Raw genomic sequence first — 21,613 nt, forward strand, 5'->3', positions numbered from 1 at the left:
TCAATTGCGTTTATATGATTGTCTTCCGCGGGCCAGATTAAAAACGTCAACGGGCCGGATGTGGCCCGCGGGCCGTAGTTTGCCCACGTCTACCATAGCAATAAGAAAACAACTCATAATTTGATGTATATGTACTAAATGTACAACATGAAAGCACATAAATATGAAGTAGCTCAGAACAGCCCACCACATCCCTTGACAATGGAGCATGCTAAGAGTGGCATGCCAACAGCCAATCTTCTAACAGACAGTCCCACGTGCGGGCCCTGCAAACAGCCAATCATTTAACAACTGTGTAGCTCATTTGCAGAACCATGGCCATGTGTGTTTGTTTACAATAGAAGAGCATGTAGAAGGAACATGAGCACTGAAGGAGAGGAGGTTATCAACAAAAAACGACACGTTAGCGACATGTTAAACCTATGGGCTATAATAACCTCAGACATTGTTTACTGACAAACCGAGCATTGCCCAGCGGGTTTTAGACACTTTAGGAGATTTATTATTTAGGGTACAAAGTAATGATAACCGGTAGAAAACTACTGTGCATCTGCTGTTGTTGTGAGTCCTATCCGAACAGCGTTATAAACTCATCTGGTGATCTAACATTAAACTGGGATCTAAACCATGGCATCACAATGATTTTCACCAGTATTTTTTTTTTCATTTCTACCTTGTTCGTCTTTGTCGCGTCCATCAGTCTCAAAGCGCACATACTCCCGTGAGTTTCTGCTCGACATCCGCAGAACTATATTCATGGATATAAATCCAGCAGACGCGGAAATGCTATGCGACTATGGTTTGCTCCGGAGGCCTGCTCAATCACTGACCCCCACTCCTGCATCCAGCCCGCAGTGGAAGCGCCACAGGCGGAACATGCAGAAGCAGAAGAGGGGCAAGCGCGGCGGTATCCGGGCTAGGCTAGTGGCTAGCCCTCACCGGCCGGCTATCCCTACCATCACTCTGGCCAATGTACGCTTGCTGGACAACAAGCTGGATTATGTCTGCCTGCTTCGCTCATCTTTTAAGTCTGTGAGTGAGTGCTGTGTCCTTGTGTTTGTGGAAACATGGCTTAACGACAGCACCCTGGACTGTGCCATTCAGCTAGCCCGGCTAACATGCTACTGGTCAGACAGAGCACTAGTCAAGGGGGGGACGACTCGCGGTGGAGGACTCTGTGTTTACATCAGTGATGCCTGGTGCCATGATGCTGTTGTGGTCTGCAAACACTGCTCACCACTGGTGGAGTTTATAATTATTAAGTGCCGGCCATTCTATCTGCCGAGGGAATTTACAGCCATATTGCTGGTAGCATTATACATCCCTCCCAGCTCCAATAACAACAGGATTGAAGCACTGAATGAACTCTATCAGCACATCAGTGAGCAGCAGACAGCCCAGCCAGATGCTTTCCTCATCCTGGCTGGGGATTTCAACCATGCAAACCCCAAGAGCGTGTTTCCAAAACTCTATGGACATATCAACTTTCCCACATGTGGAAACAATACTCTGGACAATGTTTACACCATGCATAAAGGCCAAGTTTACATTAGACCGTATCTGTCTCATTTTCTTCACGGATGCACTGTCCGTTTACATTAAACTGCCTTGAAACGCCAGGAAACGGGAATCCGCCAGGGTCCACGTATTCAATCCAGATCGTGTCAGCTCCGGTGCTGTGTAAACATTGAGATACGCGGATACGCTGTGCTGAGCTCTAGCTGGCGTCGTCATTGGACAACGTCACTGTGACATCCACCTTCCTGATTCACTGGCGTTGGTCATGTGACGCGACTGCTGAAAAACGGTGTGGACTTCCGCCTTGTATCACCTTTCATTAAAGAGTATAAAAGTATGAAAATATTGCAAATACTGATGCAAATACTGCCCATTGTGTACTTATGATTATCTTTAGGCTTGCCATCCTTCCACTTGCAAGTGGTAAGTGATATGCGCTGGGATCACACACACAGCGGCTCAGTCCCGAATCGTGGCTCGTGCACTTCACTCGCGTGCTCTGTGAGCTGCGCAAGGCCAGAGTGCGCACCCTCCAGAGGGCACTTGCTGTTCAGGGCGGAGTGATTTGGAGTGCAGGATGCCTGCGGAGCCGAGCGTATCCGTGTATTGGTGTTGCTGTGTGCACGCAAATCGTGTATTGGTGTTGCTGTGTGCACACTAATCATTTTAAAACGTTAATTTGATGATCCGCTGATACGGTCTAATGTAAACATGGGCAAAGACACCTACAAAGCCCTACTCCTCCCCCACCTTGGGGCTTCAGACCACTCCACTGTTATGCTAATGCCAGCATACAGGCCGCTGGTTAAAGTCACCAAACCAGCTACAAAACAGATATGTGTGTGGCCAGAGTGGTCCTCAGAGGCACTCCAGGACTGTTTTTCCACCACTGACTGGAACATGTTCAGACAGGCGGCCACCTACAGCAACATCACAGATCTCCAGGAGTACACAGAGACCGTCACTGCCTACATGAGGAAGTGCATGCACGACATTACGGTTACCAGAACCATCTCCATTCGGGCCAATCAGAAGCCATGGCTGACAGGGGAAGTCCACAGGCTCCTGTGGGCTCGGAACGCCGCCTTCAGAGCTGGGGACGAGGTGGGCCTGAGGACAGCTAGGGCCAATCTGTCACGAGGCATCAGGGTGGCCAAGAGACAGTATTCCAGGTACATTGCTGACCATTTCAATGACAGCAGAGACACCAGGAACCTGTGGCGGGGGATTCAGACCATCACAGACTACAAGCCCTCGCCGCAGACCTGTGACAACTCCACGTCTCTGCTGAATCAGTTGAATGACTTCTTCGCTCGCTTTGAGGCAGACAACAGCACCACGGCACAGAAGATCCCACCACCTCCCAGTGACCAGGTGTTGATGCTGTCCCCAGACAGCATGAGGAGAGCTCTCAGGATGACAAATGCACGAAAAGCCCCGGGTCCTGATAACATTCCTGGTCGTGTCTTGAGAGACTGTGTCGAGGAGCTCACAGATGTCTTTACAGACATCTTCAACATCTCATTGAGCTAGGCTGTTGTCCCCATGTGCCTCAAAACCACCACCATCATCCCAGTCCCGAAGAAGCCATCTCCCTCCTGCTTCAATGATTACCGCCTGGTCGCACTCACTCCCATCCTCATGAAGTGCTTCGAGCGGCTAGTCATGCGACATATCAAGTCTGCCCTCCCCCCCGCCCTGGACCCTTTCCAGTTTGCATATCAGTCCAACCGTTCGACCGATGATGCCATCTCCACTGCCCTCCACTCAGCCCTCACCCACCTGGAGACAAAAGACTTGTATGTCAGAATGCTGTTCATAGACTTTAGCTCAGCATTCAACACAATCATTCCTCAGCAGCTCATTCATAAACTGGACCAGCTGGGACTCAACACGTCCCTGTGCAACTGGCTGCTGGACTTCCTGACGGGAGACCACAGGCTGTACGGGTCGGCAGCAACTCCTCCAGCACCATCACATTGAATACGGGGGCCCCCCAAGGATGTGTGCTAAGCCCCCTCCTCTTCACTCTGCTGACCCACGACTGCACACCAACATCCAACTCTAATCTCTTCATTAAGTTTGCGGATGATACGACTGTGGTGGGTCTCATCAATAATGGCGATGAGACAATCAACAGGAGTAAGGTGAGCCACTTGGCCATGTGGTGCAAGGACAACAATCTCTGTCTGAACGTGGAGAAGACGAAGGAGATTGTTGTGGACTTCAGGAGAGAGCACACCCAGCATGCTCCACTATCTATCGACGGTGCTGCAGTGGAGAGGGTGAGCAGCACCAAGTTTCTGGGTGTGCACATCTCTGAAGACCTGTCCTGGAGCAACAACACCGCATCACTGGCCAAAAAAGCTCAACAGCGTCTGTACTTCCTCCGCAAACTGAGGAGAGCAAGAGCCCCGGCCCCCATCATGCACACTTTCTACAGAGGCACCATCGAGAACATCCTGATCAGCTGCATCACCGTGTGGTATGGTGCCTGCACCGTGTCCTGCTGCAAGACTCTGCAGCGCATCGTGAGAGCAGCTGAGAGGATCATTGGTGTCTCTCTCCCTTCTCTAATGGATATTTATAACTCCTGCCTCACCCGCAAAGCCATCAGAATTGCAGGTGACCCCACCCACCCATCTCACAACCTCTTCAGTCTGCTGCCGTCAGGGAGGAGACTGCGGAGTCTCCGGGCCAAAACCAGCAGGCTCAAGAACAGTTTCTTTCACCAGACAGTCAGGAGGCTCAACTCCCTCCCTGTTCTGCCCCTCCTCCCCCCTCTGCCCCCTGCCACAGATTCTGCTCGCACACCCCCCTTCAGCATCTGACATGTCATCCCCACAGTTTCCCCCCCAACACACACACACACATACATACATACATACATACATACATCTCATCGTTCATTAACACACTGAACTCAGGGACCGCACATCTCACTTTACTTCGCTCATTTGCACTATTCTGCACTACCTCACCTTAACAGCTGCTAGTTTGTTTATACTGCTTATTTCATGTTTACCTGCTATACCTCAAGTGCCCTTGACTGTTTGTTTATTTGCACCAATTTACGTGTGTGTGTGTGTGTGTGTGTGTGTGTGTGTGTGTGTGTGCATATATGTACAGTGGGGAAAAAAAGTATTTAGTCAGTCACCAATTGTGCAAGTTCTCCCACTTAAAAAGATGAGAGAGGCCTGTAATTTTCATCATACAGTGGTGCTTGAAAGTTTGTGAACCCTGTAGAATTTTCTATATTTCTGCATAAATATGATCTAAAACATCATCAGATTTTCACACAAGTCCTAAAAGTAGATAAAGTGAACCCAGTTAAACAAATGAGACAAAATATTATACTTGGTCATTTATTTATTAAGGAAAATAATCCAATATTACATATCTGTGAGTGGCAAAAGTATGTGAACCTTTGCTTTCAGTATCTGGTGTGACCCCCTTGTGCAGCAATAACTGCAACTAAACATTTCCAGTAACTGTTGATCAGTCCTGCACACTGGCTTGGAGGAATTTTAGCCCATTCCTCCTTACAGAACAGCTTCAACTATGGGATGTTGGTGGGTTTCCTCACATGAACTGTTTGCTTCAGGTCCTTCCACAACATTTCAATTGGATTAAGGTCAGGACTTTGACTTGGCCATTCCAAAACATTAACTTTATTCTTCTTTAACCATTCTTTGGTAGAACAACTTGTGTGCTTAGGGTCGTTGTCTTGCTGCATGACCCACCTTCTCTTGAGATTCAGTTCATGAACAGATGTCCTGACATTTTCCTTTAGAATTTGCTGGTATAATTCAGAATTCATCATTCCATCAATGATGGCAAGCCATCCTGGCCCAGATGCAGCAAAACAGGCCCAAACCATGATACTACCACCACCATGTTTCACAGATGGGAAAAGGTTCTTATGCTGGAATGCAATGTTTTCCTCTCTCCAAACATAACGCTTCTCATTTAAACCCAAAAGTTCTATTTTGGTCTCATCCATCCACAAAACATTTTTCCAATAGCCTTCTGGTTTGTCCACGTGATCTTAAAGGCCCGGTCCCACTGGCCAATGGACACAAAACGTATGCAAAAAGGACACAGCGGATGAGCAAAATTTCGGGGGTGGCTCTATCCGTTTCCATCCGCTCCAGAAATGGACAAAATTGGCGAAAATTTGCGAAAACAGAACGGAAAAGAACGGACGTGGGTAGTATATAGCGGGGATGTTAAACGCATGTTCATAGGAAGCCTAGCGGATGGAAGTGGATGGAAGTGGATGGAAGTGGATGACAGCTCCGAAGGGGTTACCGGTGATAACTGAGAAGCGGACGCATAGCAGAAAGAGCGGATGCATAGCAGATGAAGGGAATGCATCACGTACACCTAACGGAAACAAAGGGGATGTTGCGCGGATGTATATCGGATGCAGACCGTTCACTGCGCATGCGGGGGGTATGAATTGCGTCTGCTCCGTGGAAATAAAGGGATGCAGCACGCACACCATCAGCATAAAGCGGAAAGACGTGCTGGCGGCTACATCGATACATCTCTACTACTAGATGATTTTCTCCCCCTTTTTATACAAAATATCGATTGTCCGCTAGGTGTCCTTCTACATACTCTAGACATACTCCAGACATCCTAAATATACGAGATACATCCCAGATATAAACGCTTTGTCCGTTTTGAGTACTTCATATATGAGATGCATACGCTTACATCCTTTCTATTTCCGTGCTACTAACGATGAATAGACGTTTCATGTACCTTATCTTTCCTCCCTCTTTCCATTTTCAGCTGCAGCGGATGTGAGTTGCGAGGATGCCCAGAGGATGCAGAGAGGATACAGCAGACGTTTAATGGATGATAACAGACATAGAACGTTTGTTGCTCATATATGTCGCGGATTTACATCGTACACGGCGGAAAGTTCATCCGTTCTAAAAGTTTTGTGCAGCTCAAAACTTTTTGCGCGGATGAAATCACAGTGGACGGATGCTCGATGGATAGAGCGTATGAAGCACGTATGCAATGAGTACACAACGGATGCATAGCGTTTTCCAACGGATGGCAAAGATTTTTTTACGTTTTACATCCTCTTTGCATCCGTAAGTGCAGTGGGACCGGGCCTTTAGCAAACTGCAGATGAGCAGCAATGCTCTTTTTGGAGAGCAGTTGCTTTCTCCTTGCAACCCTGCCATGCACACCATTGTTGTTCAGTGTTCCCCTGATGGTGGACTCATGAACATTAACATTAGCCAATGTGAGAGAGGCCTTCAGTTGCTTAGAAGTTACCCTGGGGTCCTTTGTGACTTTGCCAACTATTACACGCCTTGCTCTTGGAGTGATCTTTGTTGCTCGACCACTCCTGGGAAGGGTAACAATGGTCTTGAATTTCCTCCATTTGTACACAATCTGTCTGACTGTGGATTGGTGGAGTCCAAACTCTTTAGAGATGGTTTTGTAACCTTTTCCAGCCTGATGAGCATCAACAATGCTTTTTCTGAGGTCCTCAGAAATTTCCTTTGTTCGTGCCATGATACACTTCCACAAACATGTGTTGTGAAGATCAGACTTTGATAGATCCCTGTTCTTTGAATAAAACAGGGTGCCCACTCACACCTGATTGTCATCCCATTGATTGAAAACACGTGACTAATTTCACCTTCAAATAAACTGCTAATCCTAGAGGTTCACATACTTTTGCCACTCATGGATATGTAATATTGGATCATTTTCCTCAATAAATAAATGACCAAGTATAATATTTTTGTCTCATTTGTTTAACTGGGTTCTCTTTATCTACTTTTAGGACTTGTGTGAAAATCTGATGATGTTTTAGGTCATATTTATGCAGAAATGTAGCAAATTCTAAAGGGTTCACATACTTTCAAGCACCACTGTAGGTATACCTCAATTATGAGAGACAAAATGAGAAAAAAATCCAGTAAATCACATTGTCTAATTTTTAAAGAATTTATTTGCAAATTATGGTGGAAAATAAGTATTTGGTCAATAAAAAAAAGTTCATCTCAATACTTTGTTATATACCCTTTGTTGGCAATGACAGAGGTCAAACGTTTTCTGTAAGTCTTCACAAGGTTTTCATACACTGTTGCTGGTATTTTGGCCCATTCCTCCATGCAGATCTCCTCTAGAGCAGTGATGTTTTGGGGCTGAAGGAGGTTTTGATGGAAGGAGGTTTTCACTCAAAATCTCACGATACATGGCCCCATTCATTCTTTCCTTTACGCGGATCAGTCGTCCTGGTCCCTTTGCAGAAAAACAGCCCCAAAGCATGATGTTTCCACCCCCATGCTTCACAGTAGGTATGGTGTTCTTTGGATGCAACTCAGCATTCTTTCTCCTCCAAACACGACAAGTTGAGTTTTTACCAAAAAGTTCTATTTTGGTTTCATCTGACCATATGACATTCTCCCAATCCTCTTCTGGATCATCCAAATGCTCTCTAGCAAACTTCAGACGGGTCTGGACATGTACTGGCTTAAGCAGGGGGACACGTCTGGCACTGCAGGATTTGAGTCCCTGGCGGCGTAGTGTGTTACTTGATAGTAGCCTTTGTTACTTTGGTCGCAGCTCTCTGCAGGTCATTCACTAGGTCCCCCTGTGTGGTTCTGGGATTTTTGCTCACCGTTCTTGTGATCATTTTGACCCCACAGGGTGAGATCTTGCGTGGAGCCCCAGATCGAGGGAGATTATCAGTGGTCTTGTATGTCTTCCATTTTCTAATAATTGCTCCCACAGTTGATTTCTTCACACCAAGCTGCTTACCTATTGCAGATTCAGTCTTCCCAGCCTGGTGCAGGTCTACAATTTTGTTTCTGGTGTCCTTTGACAGCTCTTCGGTCTTGGCCATAGTGGAGTTTGGAGTGTGACTGTTTGAGGTTGTGGACAGGTGTCTTTTATTCTGATAACGAGTTCAAACAGGTGCCATTAATACAGGTAATGAGTGGAGGACAGAGAAGCCTCTTAATGAAGAAGTTACAGGTCTGTGCGAGCCAGAAATCTTGCTTGTTTGTAGGTGACCAAATACTTATTTTACCGAGGAATTTACCAATTAATTCATTAAAAATCCTACAATGTGATTTCCTGGATTCTTTCCCCCCATTTTGTCTCTCATAGTTGAAGTGTACCTATGATGAAAATTACAGGCCTCTCTCATCTTTTTAAGTGGGAGAACTTGCACAATTGGTGGCTGACTAAATACTTTTTTGCCCCACTGTATGTATATATGAGTGTTTAGTCTGTCTAGTTCTTATCTAGTGTTTATACTGTTTATATTGTCTGTTTATAAGTGTTTAGTCTTTGTCTAATTTTTATCTAGAGCAGTGATTCTCAAACTGTGGTACGCGTTAGCCTGGGCCCGCCCATCCTAAGTGTGACGCAACACGAGGGCCTGTTGCAAGCTTAGTCTGGCAAGGCAAGCTATCTCCAGCTCTTCCAAGCTCCCGAAAAATCGGGAGCCAATCAACTTTGAGCATCTCCAACGGCCCTGGGTAGAGGCGTGTTCAAGGCAGTGACGTAGTAGAACTGCAACCAGAAGCCATAGATTGTTTACAGAATCTATGCCGGAAGTGTTTCATTCACTAGAAACATTACGAACATGGAGCAGCGGCAAGCCTTTGACACAGCGGTAGATGCTGTATTGAAAGCATTCAATGAGAAGTTCTCATTGAAAACGGAGCAAAGAGCAGCCCTGGAGGTATTTATCTTCTTCCTGTTACTCAAGCAGTTTCCGTCGCGTCACATATGTCAGAGGAAAGAGTGATGTGATTGGTTTAAGCTTCATCACAGCCTTTTCTGGCTTCGACCAGTAGCAAACTGAGGCATTTCAGGGAGGTGGGTCAACCACGCCTTTGGGAAACGGTTGGGCTTAATATCTTTGCCAGACCAAATGCTCACAGAGCTTTGACGTCGCGTTAGCCAGACTAGGTAAGCATACCACTAGTGGTACGCGGGCTCCATTCTGGTGGTACGCCAAAGAATCACTTAATTAAATATAAATAAAATTTAAAAAATAAAACGTGAAATACTATCCATAATATCCGAATGGATGAAAATATCTTATCAACCGATGACAAGAAAATGAAAGGAGATACAAATTAAGTTAATAATTTTAAAAAGTTTGCAAGTGCTTTTGGGTAGCCATACATAGCGTATGTACGCATTCCCGCCGGTTCCGCTGACAGACAGTTATCCGCCATTGGTAGACTAGGCTGTGATGGGAAAAGGTGGAGGTGGCTTTGCTAATTATGACGAGTATGACAAAATTACTGTCGTGGCTTAAATCCGCAAATGCGAGCGTGGATCAAGAGAGAGGGAGAACTGAAGAGGATGTGTGTGAGCCGAGCGCAGATGCTAATGACAGTGGCAAAACCAGCTCCAGAACTGCTAGCAAACAGCAGAAACCAGTGAGGAGGAAGTATGACGAAAAATACATAAAACTGGGATTCATTTGGAGCGGGACAGAGGAGCTGCCCAGGCCGCAGTGTGTTGTATGCGGGGACGTTCTGAGCAATGAGTCCATGAAACCATCGCATCTCAAACGGCATCTTACAACCAAACACACAGCACTAAAGGACAAACCAATGGATTTTTTTTTTACGAAAATGTGATGAACTGAAGCAGTCCAAGTCCACCATTCTGTCCTATGGTACACCTGTAGCCAAAGCACAGGAAGCTTCATATCGTGCCAGCCTCCTGATCGCCAGAGCCGGTAAGCCACACACAATCTGGGAACTGCTGTGTTTACCATTAGCCAAGGAGATGACACATATCATGTGTGGAAAGAAAGCTGCCAGAGAGTTAAACTTGGTGCCGCTTTCAAATGACACCATGTCAAGAAGGATAAACGACATGGCTAACGATGTTAAAAAGACACTGATTGAGCGCATTAAGAACAGTAGATATTTTGCCATACAGCTTGATGAGACTACAGATGTTGCAGATTTGGCCAATTTATTGGTTTATGTGAGATATGAATATGACGGTGTGGCGCAGGAGGACTTTTTGTTCTGTAAATCACTGGAGACCAGAACTACATCAGAGCAAATATTCCAGTTACTGAACAAGTTCATCCAGGAGCATGGCTTGGATTGGACGTTGCAGGACTGTGTTCACAAAGGCATGCACACCCATCATATTAAGCTCAGTAAGTTGTCAATCAATAGTCAATCAGTCAATACTCTGTGTATATTTAACATTATAAGCTGTTATTCTTAATGCTTTTCCTCACTTTTGTTTTATTCTTAACCTTATTGTTCTTCCTCTGTTTGTGGGTGTGTGTTTCTGTTTCAGAAAGCAGTCACTGGAGTTAAGAAACAGCAAGAACTGCAGCTATGCATAGCCTGTTTTGATTTTTTTCAAGTACATCAAGTACAGTACTTATTTTACTTAACATTTAAGTACAGTACAGTTATTTAACTTTTAAGTACATTTTCATTTAATCTTTAAGAACTGTCTTTTAATATTTATTTTAGTACAATGTTTTATTTCACTTTTATGTGCAATTAATTTTATTTGATTCATTATTTAAGTACAGTGTTTTATTTTCCTATATTTAAACACAGTGTTACTGTTCAAAGTACTGTGTGTAATGTTACAGTGGCCAACAGTATTAAATATACTTGTTAAAGAAAACCTCCGCCTGGTTTTTAATGAATACTTAGGCCTACTATGCTACTGTATTTTAATGTTGGTCATTATGGTGGTACTTGGAGAGCCAAGTATTTTCTGAGGTGGTACTTGGTGAAAAAAGTTTGAGAACCACTGATTTAGAGTGTTTATATTGTTTATATCGTCTGAGTGTTTAGTCTGTCTAGTTCTTCTCTAGTGTTTATACTGTTTATATTGTTTATTTGAGTGTTTAGTCTGTCTAGTTCTTATCTAGAGTGTTTATACTGTTTATATTGTTTTTTTTTGTTTTTTTTCATTTATTCTATTTTTATTTTTATTTATTGCATTGCCTGTTTGCACCGTGGGTCAGAGAGGACTGAAATTTCATCTGTGCTGTATGTCGAGCATGTATAGCATATTTGACAATAAACTTGACTTGACTTGTGCCAACTATGTATTGACCTCGCCCGGAAAAAAAAATACACTATTCGAAACTTACCATATGTTTCATTTAAAGTCATTTTTACATTATCATCGTTTGTGAAAAAGAGTGTCATTTGTGTGTCTTGAGTGTGTCTGAGAATAAACACATTAGCAAGAAACTGTGTGTGATTTAAGCTAGCAATGACCGTTTTCCAAACTATATCAAAATATACGACCGAGTGCAATAAAAACTGAAAACACTTATCGTCGGTTGACACAACACACACAGTGCGTTTACATGCACATCCAAATCGAGCTACTGTCGGTAATCGAGCTAAGGGTCCCAGCAGGGGTGCCAGAGAAATCCAATCCTACATGCACACAAGGAAATCGAGCTATTGTGTGAGGTACATTGTGCACCCGAGCCACAGGTGGCGCTACACGCCCCATCGTGTTGGTACACTTCCGGTTGTCGTCATGAAGAAGAGCTATTCAAGAGTATAAACAAAGTTATCAGCAGTGTTGCCAGATACTGCTGACGTTTTCCAACCCAAAACATGTTCAAATCCGCCAAAATGCACTTAAAACCGCCCAATCTGGCAACACTGGCAGTTCCGTGTTCACAAGTTCCGTGCTCAAGCTGTTAGGCTTGCTCTAACAGACTGTATGGCTACAAACTGTCCTGCACAGACCACTGTTTTGTAAGACAACTTATTTTGCACAATTGTATATTTTTCTAAAGTCCATTTTTTGCTTACAAAAATATTTTTCTAAAGTCCATTTTTTGCTTACAATTTAACTTATGTCTTAATAAACACACAAAAAGTTCAATTGTTTTGTTTTTATTGACATTCTTCAGATGTTATATATATATATATATATATATACACACACACACAAATACAGTGACTTGTTTATGTACACAATTCACAGCTATGCAACAGCTGTACAGATGTATTTGGTGATACAGTAAATGAGCTAAATTTTAACAGTGCAAACAATGCCACAAAAAGAAAAGATTCATGCTGTTGTCATGATTCGTTGTCATGCTGACCAAGGCTGTTGTGTTTCCCGCTTGTGGTCTCGTCACTCGTCACTTCCAGAAGGGGCAGTGCTGAAGTAAGTAGCTCGACTACGTAGCTCGGCTACAATCGCATAATCTAGGTCGTGTAGCTCGATTACGAGAAATCAAGTTCGGTTCGATTTCAGCCTAGCTAAGGTGTTTCCATGGCATTTAGAACTTCGATTTCAGTCGAGCAACGGGAGAAATTCGATTTTCTCTATGTGCATGTAAACGCACTGATAGTTTCACACTGTATTATTAAGGAAACGTCTGTACTTACCAAATTTTCGGCGGGCGAGTGTCGACGGTTGCTTTGGTCTGTGGTTACTGCGCATGTCTGGGAACTGCATCATAGTAGAGTGTCTTTGCGTGCGTGTATGATTTAAGTGAGATGGTTATGTTCGTTTGAATCTTCTGTGTTTTGTAGCCCTGAAATCTCTTACTATTACGTTATTCCAATGAAACCTTGTTATTTTTTATGTAAAAACTTAATAGTTATAGTAATTTTACCACAATAAAGTTACATAATATGAACATCATCACTATTTCATTTCTTAGAGTATATATATGTGAGCCTGATTGGCTACAAACTAGCCAGTCACATCAGAGCTTATCAACATATTACTGACCCTACAAAAAAGGGAATACAGCTTGTTTCATCCTATGCTCAAATCATAAGGGTTGTAAAAGGATGTATGAAACTGCCTCTGGACATTTTTGCCCTGACTAAAGTCACATACCTTCTATTTAGGCACCAAACAACAATGTAAAATTCTGAATGAATACATCCTCTTGCACCTTTAATAGTAGTTACACAAACACTCAACTCCTTCCTTTTCATGAGTCTGTTTTCCAGTCAAGCTAGTCAGTGTCAAAGAAGTTTGAGATTTGTTTTTGTCCTGAGGGCTGTGGTTTTGTGTGCATGGGAAAAATAGTCCATGCAAGAAGAACTCCAATGTGTTTTGTCACCAGCTCAGGTCCAATCTCAAAGGCTGTTTTGAGATTTGAGGGGGAAAAAATCAAAGGAATAAAAAGGCTCTCTGGCAAGCAAAGATGAAACAGGAGGATCCACTCCCCTCTGAGCTCTGAGTTTGCCACACCTCCTTCTATGGAGACAAAAGACACCTTGAACAATGTTGAAGTTTCTGGCACCATCTGGTTCGGCAGGTAGAGCACATCATGGTGGTGTACAAGATACAACAGGCACATTCTCCGAAGTTTCGGTCACAGATAATGTGGATGTCTGATAAGAAGACATAAGATATGCAACAGACAGGGCAGGCAGATGAGAGTGTACAGCAGAAGATGCATTATTACTCCTCCATACTGTTTGTCATGCCACTGAATAACGAACACGTTTCAGAGGGTTTTTCCTTCCTTCAGTGCTGACCACAGTTTGACACTCACTGTCAGCGTTCCTGGACTTCATCACAGGACTGGTGTGTCCTAGTAGGTTGTTCAGAAAGTCATTTAATGCCATTCAAGCAAATATCAAGGTTAAAAAAAAAAGCAGCCCAAGGCTGTACAGAGTGTCTTGCTTATCACTGTGCAGCACACATTCAAGTTTTGGTGAGGAAATAGAGTGTATAGCCATGGTTGGTTTTGCAGGGCCAACATCATTCTCTTTGCATCCAGTGTAAACATGCATTGACATGTACTGTGTATGGCCAGAGTACTTCACATGCATTTCTTCCAAAAAAAGTTCTACAGGAAAAGTGTATCGGTAATATCTGATTGTCATGTCGGCTTTGAGATGGTGTTGCCATGGTCTCTCCCTCTTTATGAGACTGAGGCTAGGTGATTCAGTCAGGCAGTGAATAATCCTTTAAAGGGTACCCACAGTGAAAAATAAACATAGGTTAGAAATATTAAACATTTTGCACAAATGCATTTTGACTACCCTGTATTGTCACACTGTGTTGCATAAAGTCATGCTTTAAAATTATTTTGTATTCCTGCTCATTCAAGGGCCATATTGCCATTTTGTGGGTGGTGTTAAAGGTCAGCATGATGTAGTATCATTGATAGGGTTCCTGTATCTTTATTGGCTCACTGCTCCTGACACTGTGATGTAGCTGGATGTACAAAACATTGTTGAAAAATGTCAGAGTGCAAAGCCTATGCTTGCACAAATAATAAACGCAATAATAATAATAATAATAATAGCTTAGTTTTGTATAGCGCCTTTCAAGGTACCCAAGGTCACTTTACAAGAGGAAATGGGGGGGGGGGGGGGGTAAGTTAGAGACCAAAGGCCTCAGTGAACATGTGTGTTTTGAGATGCTTTTTGAAAGACATCAGTGTGGGGGCATGGCGTATGTGGAGTGGTAGACTGTTCCAGAGAGTGGGGGCAGCTCCACAGAAGGCTCTGTCCCCTATGGTCCGCAGCCTGGTACGGGGGATGGAGAGCTGGTCCTTGGCAGAGGACCGCAGGGACCTAGACTGGGAGTGGGGGTGGAGAAGGTCAGAGAGGTACTGTGGGGCAAGTGCATGGAGGGATTTGTAGGTGAGGAGCAGAATTTTGTATGAGATACGTGATTTGACTGGGAGCCAGTGAAGCTGTTTGAGTGCAGGGGTGATGTGTTGCCACAACTTAGTGCAGGTTAGGACTCTGGCAGCTGAGTTCTGAACATACTGTAGTCTGTCCAGGGCCTTGCTGGGCAGACCATACAACACTCCATTGCAGTAGTCCAGATGGGCAGGGATAAATGCATGGATGAGAGTCTCAGTCACAGAGTCAGAGAGTGATGGCCGGAGTCTTGAGATGTTTTTAAGGTGGAAGAAGGCAGATTTGGTTGTGTTTTTGATTTGAGTCTGGAATGAGAGCTTGGAGTCCAGGATGACACCCAGGTTTCTTGCTTCTGGGGATGGCATGATGGTACAGCCATCCACATCAAGGCGAAGATCACCAACCTTCTTGGCTAGTGAGCCAGGGGCCACCACCATAAGCTCTGTTTTATTGCAGTTGAGTTTGAGTAGGGCGGCACGGTGGTGTAGTGGTTAGCACTGTCGCCTCACAACAAGAAGGTCCTGGGTTCGAGCCCCAGGGCCGGCAAGGGCCTTTCTGTGTGGAGTTTGCCTGTTCTCCCCATGTCCGCGTGGGTTTCCTCCGGGTGCTCCGGTTTCCCCCACAGTCCAAAGACATGCAGGTTAGGTTAACTGGTGACTCTAAATTGACCGTAGGTGTGAATGGTTGTCTGTTTCTATGTGTCAGCCCTGTGATGACCTGGCGACTTGTCCAGGGTGTACCCCGCCTTTCGCCCATAGTCAGCTGGGATAGGCTCCAGCTTGCCTGCGACCCTGTAGAAGGATAAAGCGGCTAGAGATGATGAGATGAGATGAGTTTGAGTAGATTAGCTGTCATCCATGTTTTTATTTCATGAAGGCATTTGATAAGTGGAAGGGGGGGAGCTGGGCAGAGGGTTTGGTGCTGATGTAGAGCTGGGTGTCATCAGCATAGCAGTAGAAGTTGAGTCCATGGTGCCGTATGATCTGTCCAAGAGGGAGCATGTAGATAGTGAACAGAAGGGGACCTAGCACTGAACCCTGGGGCACGCCATGGTTGACTGAGGCAGGGGTAGAGTTGGAGTCCTTGATGGTGATATACTGTTTCCTATTGGAGAGGTAGGAGTGAAACCAGGAGAGAGCAGTGTTGGTGAGGCCCAAGTATTCAGAGAGACAGTTGAGAAGGATGGCATGGGAGACAGTGTCAAAGGCGGCAGAGAGGTCAAGGAGGATGAGGATGCTGATGAGGCCATTATCAGCGGCTATGAGGAGGTCATTTATGATTTTGATGAGGGCAGTCTCAGTGCTGTGGTGTACTCTGAAACCAGATTGAAGGGGTTCGAAGAGGTTATGGTGTGACACGTGGCTCTGTAGCGGAGCAGCCACTGCTCTTTCCAGAATTTTATTGAGAAAGGGAAGATTGGAAATTGGGCGGTAGTTGTTAGGGTCATCCGGGTCCAGGCCAGGCTTTTTGAGCATGGGAACCACTACAGCTGTCTTGAAGCTGGTGGGCACCACCCCTGATGCCAGAGAGGTGTTGATGATATTGGCCATTGTAGGGCACAGTGTAGAAAGGCATGCCTTTACCAGGGCAGTAGGCATGGGATCGAGCTTGCAAGAGGAAGCCTTAACTTTTGACACAAGCTCCATGACCTGGTTGTCATCCAGTGGGGAGAAGGAGGAGAGGCAGCACTGTGGTGGACAGACTACAGAGGTTGAGGTGCCCATGCGCTGGCATGCAGTGGCAGAACTGCAGTCATCCTGGTGCAGTGCAGGATCAAGTGAAGTGTATGTCTGGTGGAGCTGCTGGTGGATGGTGTCCACTTTTTGCTGGAAGAAGCTACAAAATTTAAAGCAGAGTTCAGCAGCATCAGACGGTTGAGGGGCATCTGGAGGGTAGAGGAGGTGGTTGATAGTTGAGAAGAACAGCTTGGGGTGATTCTGTTGGTTATTGATAAGAGTGGAGTAGTAAGACGATTTTACCCTGGAAAGTGCCTCTTTGTAGATCCTGACATGGTTTTGGTAGGCCTCATGATGGATGGTGAGGCCAGATTTTTTGCAGAGCCTTTCAAGTTGACGCCCAGCCGCCTTCAATAGGCGGAGTTCAGAGGTGAACCAGGGAGCAGGTTGAGTGAAGGAGACAGACCGAGTCTTAAGAGGGGCACCAGTGTCGAAGCTGAGTGAGAGGGCAGTGTTGTAGTTCTCAACCAAGCCATCCACAGTGTGGCTGGGGGGATGGGAGGCAAGATGTGTTGCCAGCATGCTGGAAAGCATGGGTATACAGACACTTTTGATGTTCCTGAACATAATTTTCCATTTGGTACGCTGTCTGGGTAGGGGCACAGGTACAGAAAACAGGATGGCATGGTGGTCCGATACGGCTACGTCCATACACTCCAGATGGGAGGGGGTTGTGCCAGTAGAGCACACCAGGTCCAAGGTGTGCCCTTTGGCATGTGTGGGACCACGCATATGCTGTACTATATTGAAGCAGTCCAAGAGTGACAAAAAGTCAGCAGCAAAGGGGCAGCTGCTGGAATCCACATGAATGTTAAAGTCACCAATAACAAGGGTGGATGGAGACATGGGGCAGACTGCTGTGAGTAACCCTGAGAATTCAGATAGAAAATTGTTGGAGGATTTTGGAGGACGGTAGACCAGGACTACTTGGAGTTGTGCAGCCCCAGTTAGCACAAAATGGACACATTCAAATGTAGCCGAGTTGATGGGGAGTTCTTTGACCATAATATCAGAACGGTATATTACAGCCAACCCACCGCCATGGCCCAAACAGCGAGGCTTTTGGATGTAGGCATAGCCTGGGGGGGTGGGGGGTGGCTTGGTTGAGTGATAGATAATCTTGCTGATTTTGCCATGTCTCATTCAGACACATAAAATCCAATTTCCTCTCAGTCATTATGTCATGAATTAGTCCAGCCTTATTATTTAGTGAACGGGTGTTCAGAAGCAAGAAGGTTGCAGTCCTGTTAGTAAATGAGACAGGGGGAGCAACCGTGTCAACACAAGTCAGGAGGCGCAGGTTAACAGACCGTGACTGACGTTTGTTTTGACGACGTTGCAGCAAGGAAGTATGGCACCGAACTGCTGAGATGGCCGAAGTTATACTTATTTGCACCAGTTTATGTTGGGCAGTCCTGTGGACATATGGGGGGCGACGCAGAAGATGGAGAGCCTTTATGACATCCAAGCAGCTCGGAGAGATGGAGGAGCAGAGATTCCTGAGTTCCGTTGAGGAGTATTTAAAGAAAGCCATGTTGGGAGTGCACCTAGCTTGTCTGGGTAGCTAAGCCACTGGTTGCACTCCGGGAAAAATCCAACCTTTACAATAAACACATTCAGTGTCAGTTTTCCGCTTGACATACTTTCCACATCGGCACCAGATAGCTGCCAAACTCTTTGACCTTCCTTCCTGACTTTGAACTTGCAAAGCACCACCAATTTTATCATTAGAATCATCTAATGATTCGCTACTGAAATCATTTCCCAGATGCTGATAGTCCTTTTTCTGAAGTTCATACAGATATCCGGTTTCTCCGCTATCCATACTGACTTGAAGATAGCTCTTTTTCAACTGACTAAATCCAAGCTAACAAGTATGTTTACATTGGCTACGCTTAGCTTCCAGTACCTGGCTATCAGTGAATTCACATCACATCCTGGACACCATATTGTTTGCCCATGTGCAATAAAACTTGATGTGCTTCAAGACTTTTAAGCTTCTGATATCTAATCAGGTGGCTGCATTGTGTGCATTATTATAATTTGGGCTTGTACTGTCTATATTGATCATGTTTAAATGCTGTACTGGTACCCTTTAAGCCTCAAGAGTCAGTAAACACATTTGTTTCATACAAGACTGCATTGCTTCTTGCTTTAGTCTCAGCAAAGCATCTAAGAAGGTTTCTCATTCTCCAGACCTGTCCACGATTACAGACATGCTACAAATTTCCTGGTCGCTTAGGCTATGTTCAGACTGTCAGTTGAAATCCATTTTTTTGAATGCGCAATCTGCATCCAATCTTCCTGATTGACTGTCCACATTACATATTGCAAGTGTATCCGATCTGTTTGACAGTGTGGCAGTAATGACATTACACCTGAAAGTAGTAGTAGTTGATAAAACCAAATGAAAATACAAGATAATAAAATGGGCTAGCTTATTTACCACATGCCATCATGGAGCCGCAGTGCACATTTTATAAAAATAATGAGACAGCATCAGAGACAGAGGATGTTTGCCTGTTCCACTTTATTTTGTGCACCACCAAACTAGCATGTTTCCCGTATTTTGTAGTGACTTACAACTGTGGCAGGCAGAACACAGATAGTGACTCAAGGAGCGAGAGAAAATATGTGCTCTTTTATTTAAGTTTTCTCGGGAAGGAAGAGGAAGGTAAGAGAGGGAGAAGTGATGTGCCCAAGAGCACGGTTGAAGTGCAGTGTGCAGGGGGTGAAGTGTTTAACCAGCTGCTTCCCGTGGTCAGGCGGCAGGATGCTGGTGGGCTGTAGTTGCTCTCACTGGGTGAACAGGAGCTCTGACTAAGTCCAAGTCTGATGTCATCTCAGGCTTGATATGGTGGTGGTGTCTCCAGTGGGAAAAAGGAGAGAGCTGTCAGTAGCATGCCTTTGAGACGAGAGTACAGACCTGTTGAAAATGAATGGCCTTTTATACTCTCCTGGGAGCTGCTGAAGGGTAGAGAACAGCGTTCTCAGCCATTCCTGGCCTGTTTAGTTATATCTTGTTATTGATGTTTTTGCCTTTGATTTTTAAATTTACCTTTGCCAAGTCTAACAACTGTCATTTTGCCCTTCTGGATAAGCTTGCACTTGCTTTTTTTTAAGTTATTTGTGTCACACCTTAATCTAATTAACCTCCATCTAATTCCAGGTATCTCACTCACTCACTCACTCCCTCACCCTGACGCCTGTTGGCCAATTAGCCTGTCAGCTGACAGCATCTTATAAGGCTGTCTACGTCTATCTTGAGCCTGCTTCATCCACCTTTGGTTTGTCAGGCCTGCTGTGGCTTCGCCAGACAAGCACCCATTCACACTTAAATCCATCCAGGTATTGATTGTATGTAATAATAATAATAATAATAATAATAATAATAATAATAATAATAAAATAATAATCTTATTTGATTGTACAGATCCAAACATGGGATCATCATTATCCAAACCTGGTATGTATCACATTATTAAAAGCATATTTTTAGTTTACTTTGGGATAATAGGGCTGGACTGTGTATTTCACTGAACACGTGCTTTGATCATCATAGTAAGAAACACATTGGCCCTCATCTACGAAATGAATGTCGGACAGAAAACTGGGCATATGGTCATTTCCATATAAAGCTCGGCATTTATCAACGTGAGTGTGAGTGGAGGCCACGATCAAATCGCACATCAAGTCTCACCTCCTGTACAAAAGTTTTGACTCAGTGTGGATATATAGTGTACTGCAGTAAATCTCGCTTAGTGGAGAATTGTTATGAGACCATATATTCTGACTGGGGCAGCACGGTGGTGTAGTGGTTAGCGCTGTCACCTCACAGCAAGAAGGTCCGGGTTCGAGCCCCGTGGCCGACAAGGGCCTTTCTGTGCGGAGTTTGCATGTTCTCCCTGTGTCCACGTGGGTTTCCTCTGGGTGCTCCGGTTTCCCCCACAGTCCAAAGACATGCAGGTTAGGTTAACTGGTGACTCTAAATTGACCATAGGTGTGAATGTGAGTGTGAATGGTTGTCTGTGTCTATGTGTCAGCCCTGTGATGACATGGCGACTTGTCCAGGGTGTACCCCGCCTTTCGCCCGTAGTCAGCTGGGATAGGCTCCAGCTTGCCTGTGACCCTGTAGAAGGATAAATTGGCTAGAGATAATGAGATGAGATGAGATATTCTGACTGACATCTAAGCATATGCAACTACTGATTCATCACTTAAAAATATGTAGTGTATGGCAAAATATATTTTGTGAAGGCCTACGTTGACTATATATCATATTTCCCCTAACAGGCTAAATAGGTATTTTCACATTGTTTGCAATTAATGGGGTTGATATTTTTTTCTTTGTTTGGTTATTTTCTCTTTCATTTTGAGATAGCCTACTTGTTAGGCTAGGCTACTGGTGACATAATTAAAAATAAAATTAAGCAATTGAAAGCTATGCGTAGGCTAACCAATTTGCAGTGTGACAGGTTGGATGCTTATTCAGTCATCTGTTTAAACAAGAACTATACCAGTCATCAAATTTTAGCAATGGGACATCTGTTTCTGTTAGAAGACCTCTACATGTCTGTAAGAGGCAGCAGGTTTTTTTGGGAGCCAAGGGAATTTTTTTTTTTTTAATGGAGAGTAATGAGTGGTTCCTAAGTCACTTTCATTTCCCAAGGCATCCAGGTGTGGCAGCATGGGGATGACGTAGGGCACGCGATGTCCCGCTCAGCT

The 21,613-nt window shown here is 44.7% G+C and overlaps 2 protein-coding genes across 3 annotated transcripts in view; both read left to right on the forward strand.

Annotated features, from left to right (window-relative positions):
• Window positions 1–21,613, forward strand: part of LOC132891543 (interferon-induced protein 44-like) — a 92,253-nt gene that overhangs the window by 39,682 nt on the left and 30,958 nt on the right. For both annotated transcript variants that reach the window (XM_060929226.1, XM_060929228.1), the window contains exons 2-3: window positions 20,058–20,236; window positions 20,322–20,354. In XM_060929226.1, coding sequence (XP_060785209.1) covers window positions 20,330–20,354 — 25 coding nt within the window. In that variant the 5' untranslated portion in view covers window positions 20,058–20,236; window positions 20,322–20,329. The remainder of the gene's footprint in view (window positions 1–20,057; window positions 20,237–20,321; window positions 20,355–21,613) is intronic.
• LOC132892129 (zinc finger BED domain-containing protein 5-like) lies at window positions 10,399–10,918 on the forward strand. Its single transcript, XM_060930525.1, has 2 exons — window positions 10,399–10,693; window positions 10,840–10,918. The coding sequence occupies exons 1-2, from the start codon at window positions 10,399–10,401 to the stop codon at window positions 10,857–10,859; spliced, it is 315 nt and encodes a 104-aa protein (XP_060786508.1). The 3' UTR covers window positions 10,860–10,918.

This window comes from Neoarius graeffei, chromosome 9, assembly GCF_027579695.1.
Source record: "Neoarius graeffei isolate fNeoGra1 chromosome 9, fNeoGra1.pri, whole genome shotgun sequence".
NCBI classification, from domain to species: domain Eukaryota; kingdom Metazoa; phylum Chordata; class Actinopteri; order Siluriformes; family Ariidae; genus Neoarius; species Neoarius graeffei.

What these genes read in the sequence shown, in the direction of transcription:
- LOC132892129 (XM_060930525.1), top strand. Translation starts at nt 10,399, where the DNA reads ATGGCTAACGATGTTAAAAAGACACTGATTGAGCGCATTAAGAACAGT. An exon ending in CACCCATCATATTAAGCTCA is followed by an intron (nt 10,694 to 10,839) that starts GTAAGTTGTCAA and finishes TTTCTGTTTCAG; the next exon opens with AAAGCAGTCACTGGAGTTAA.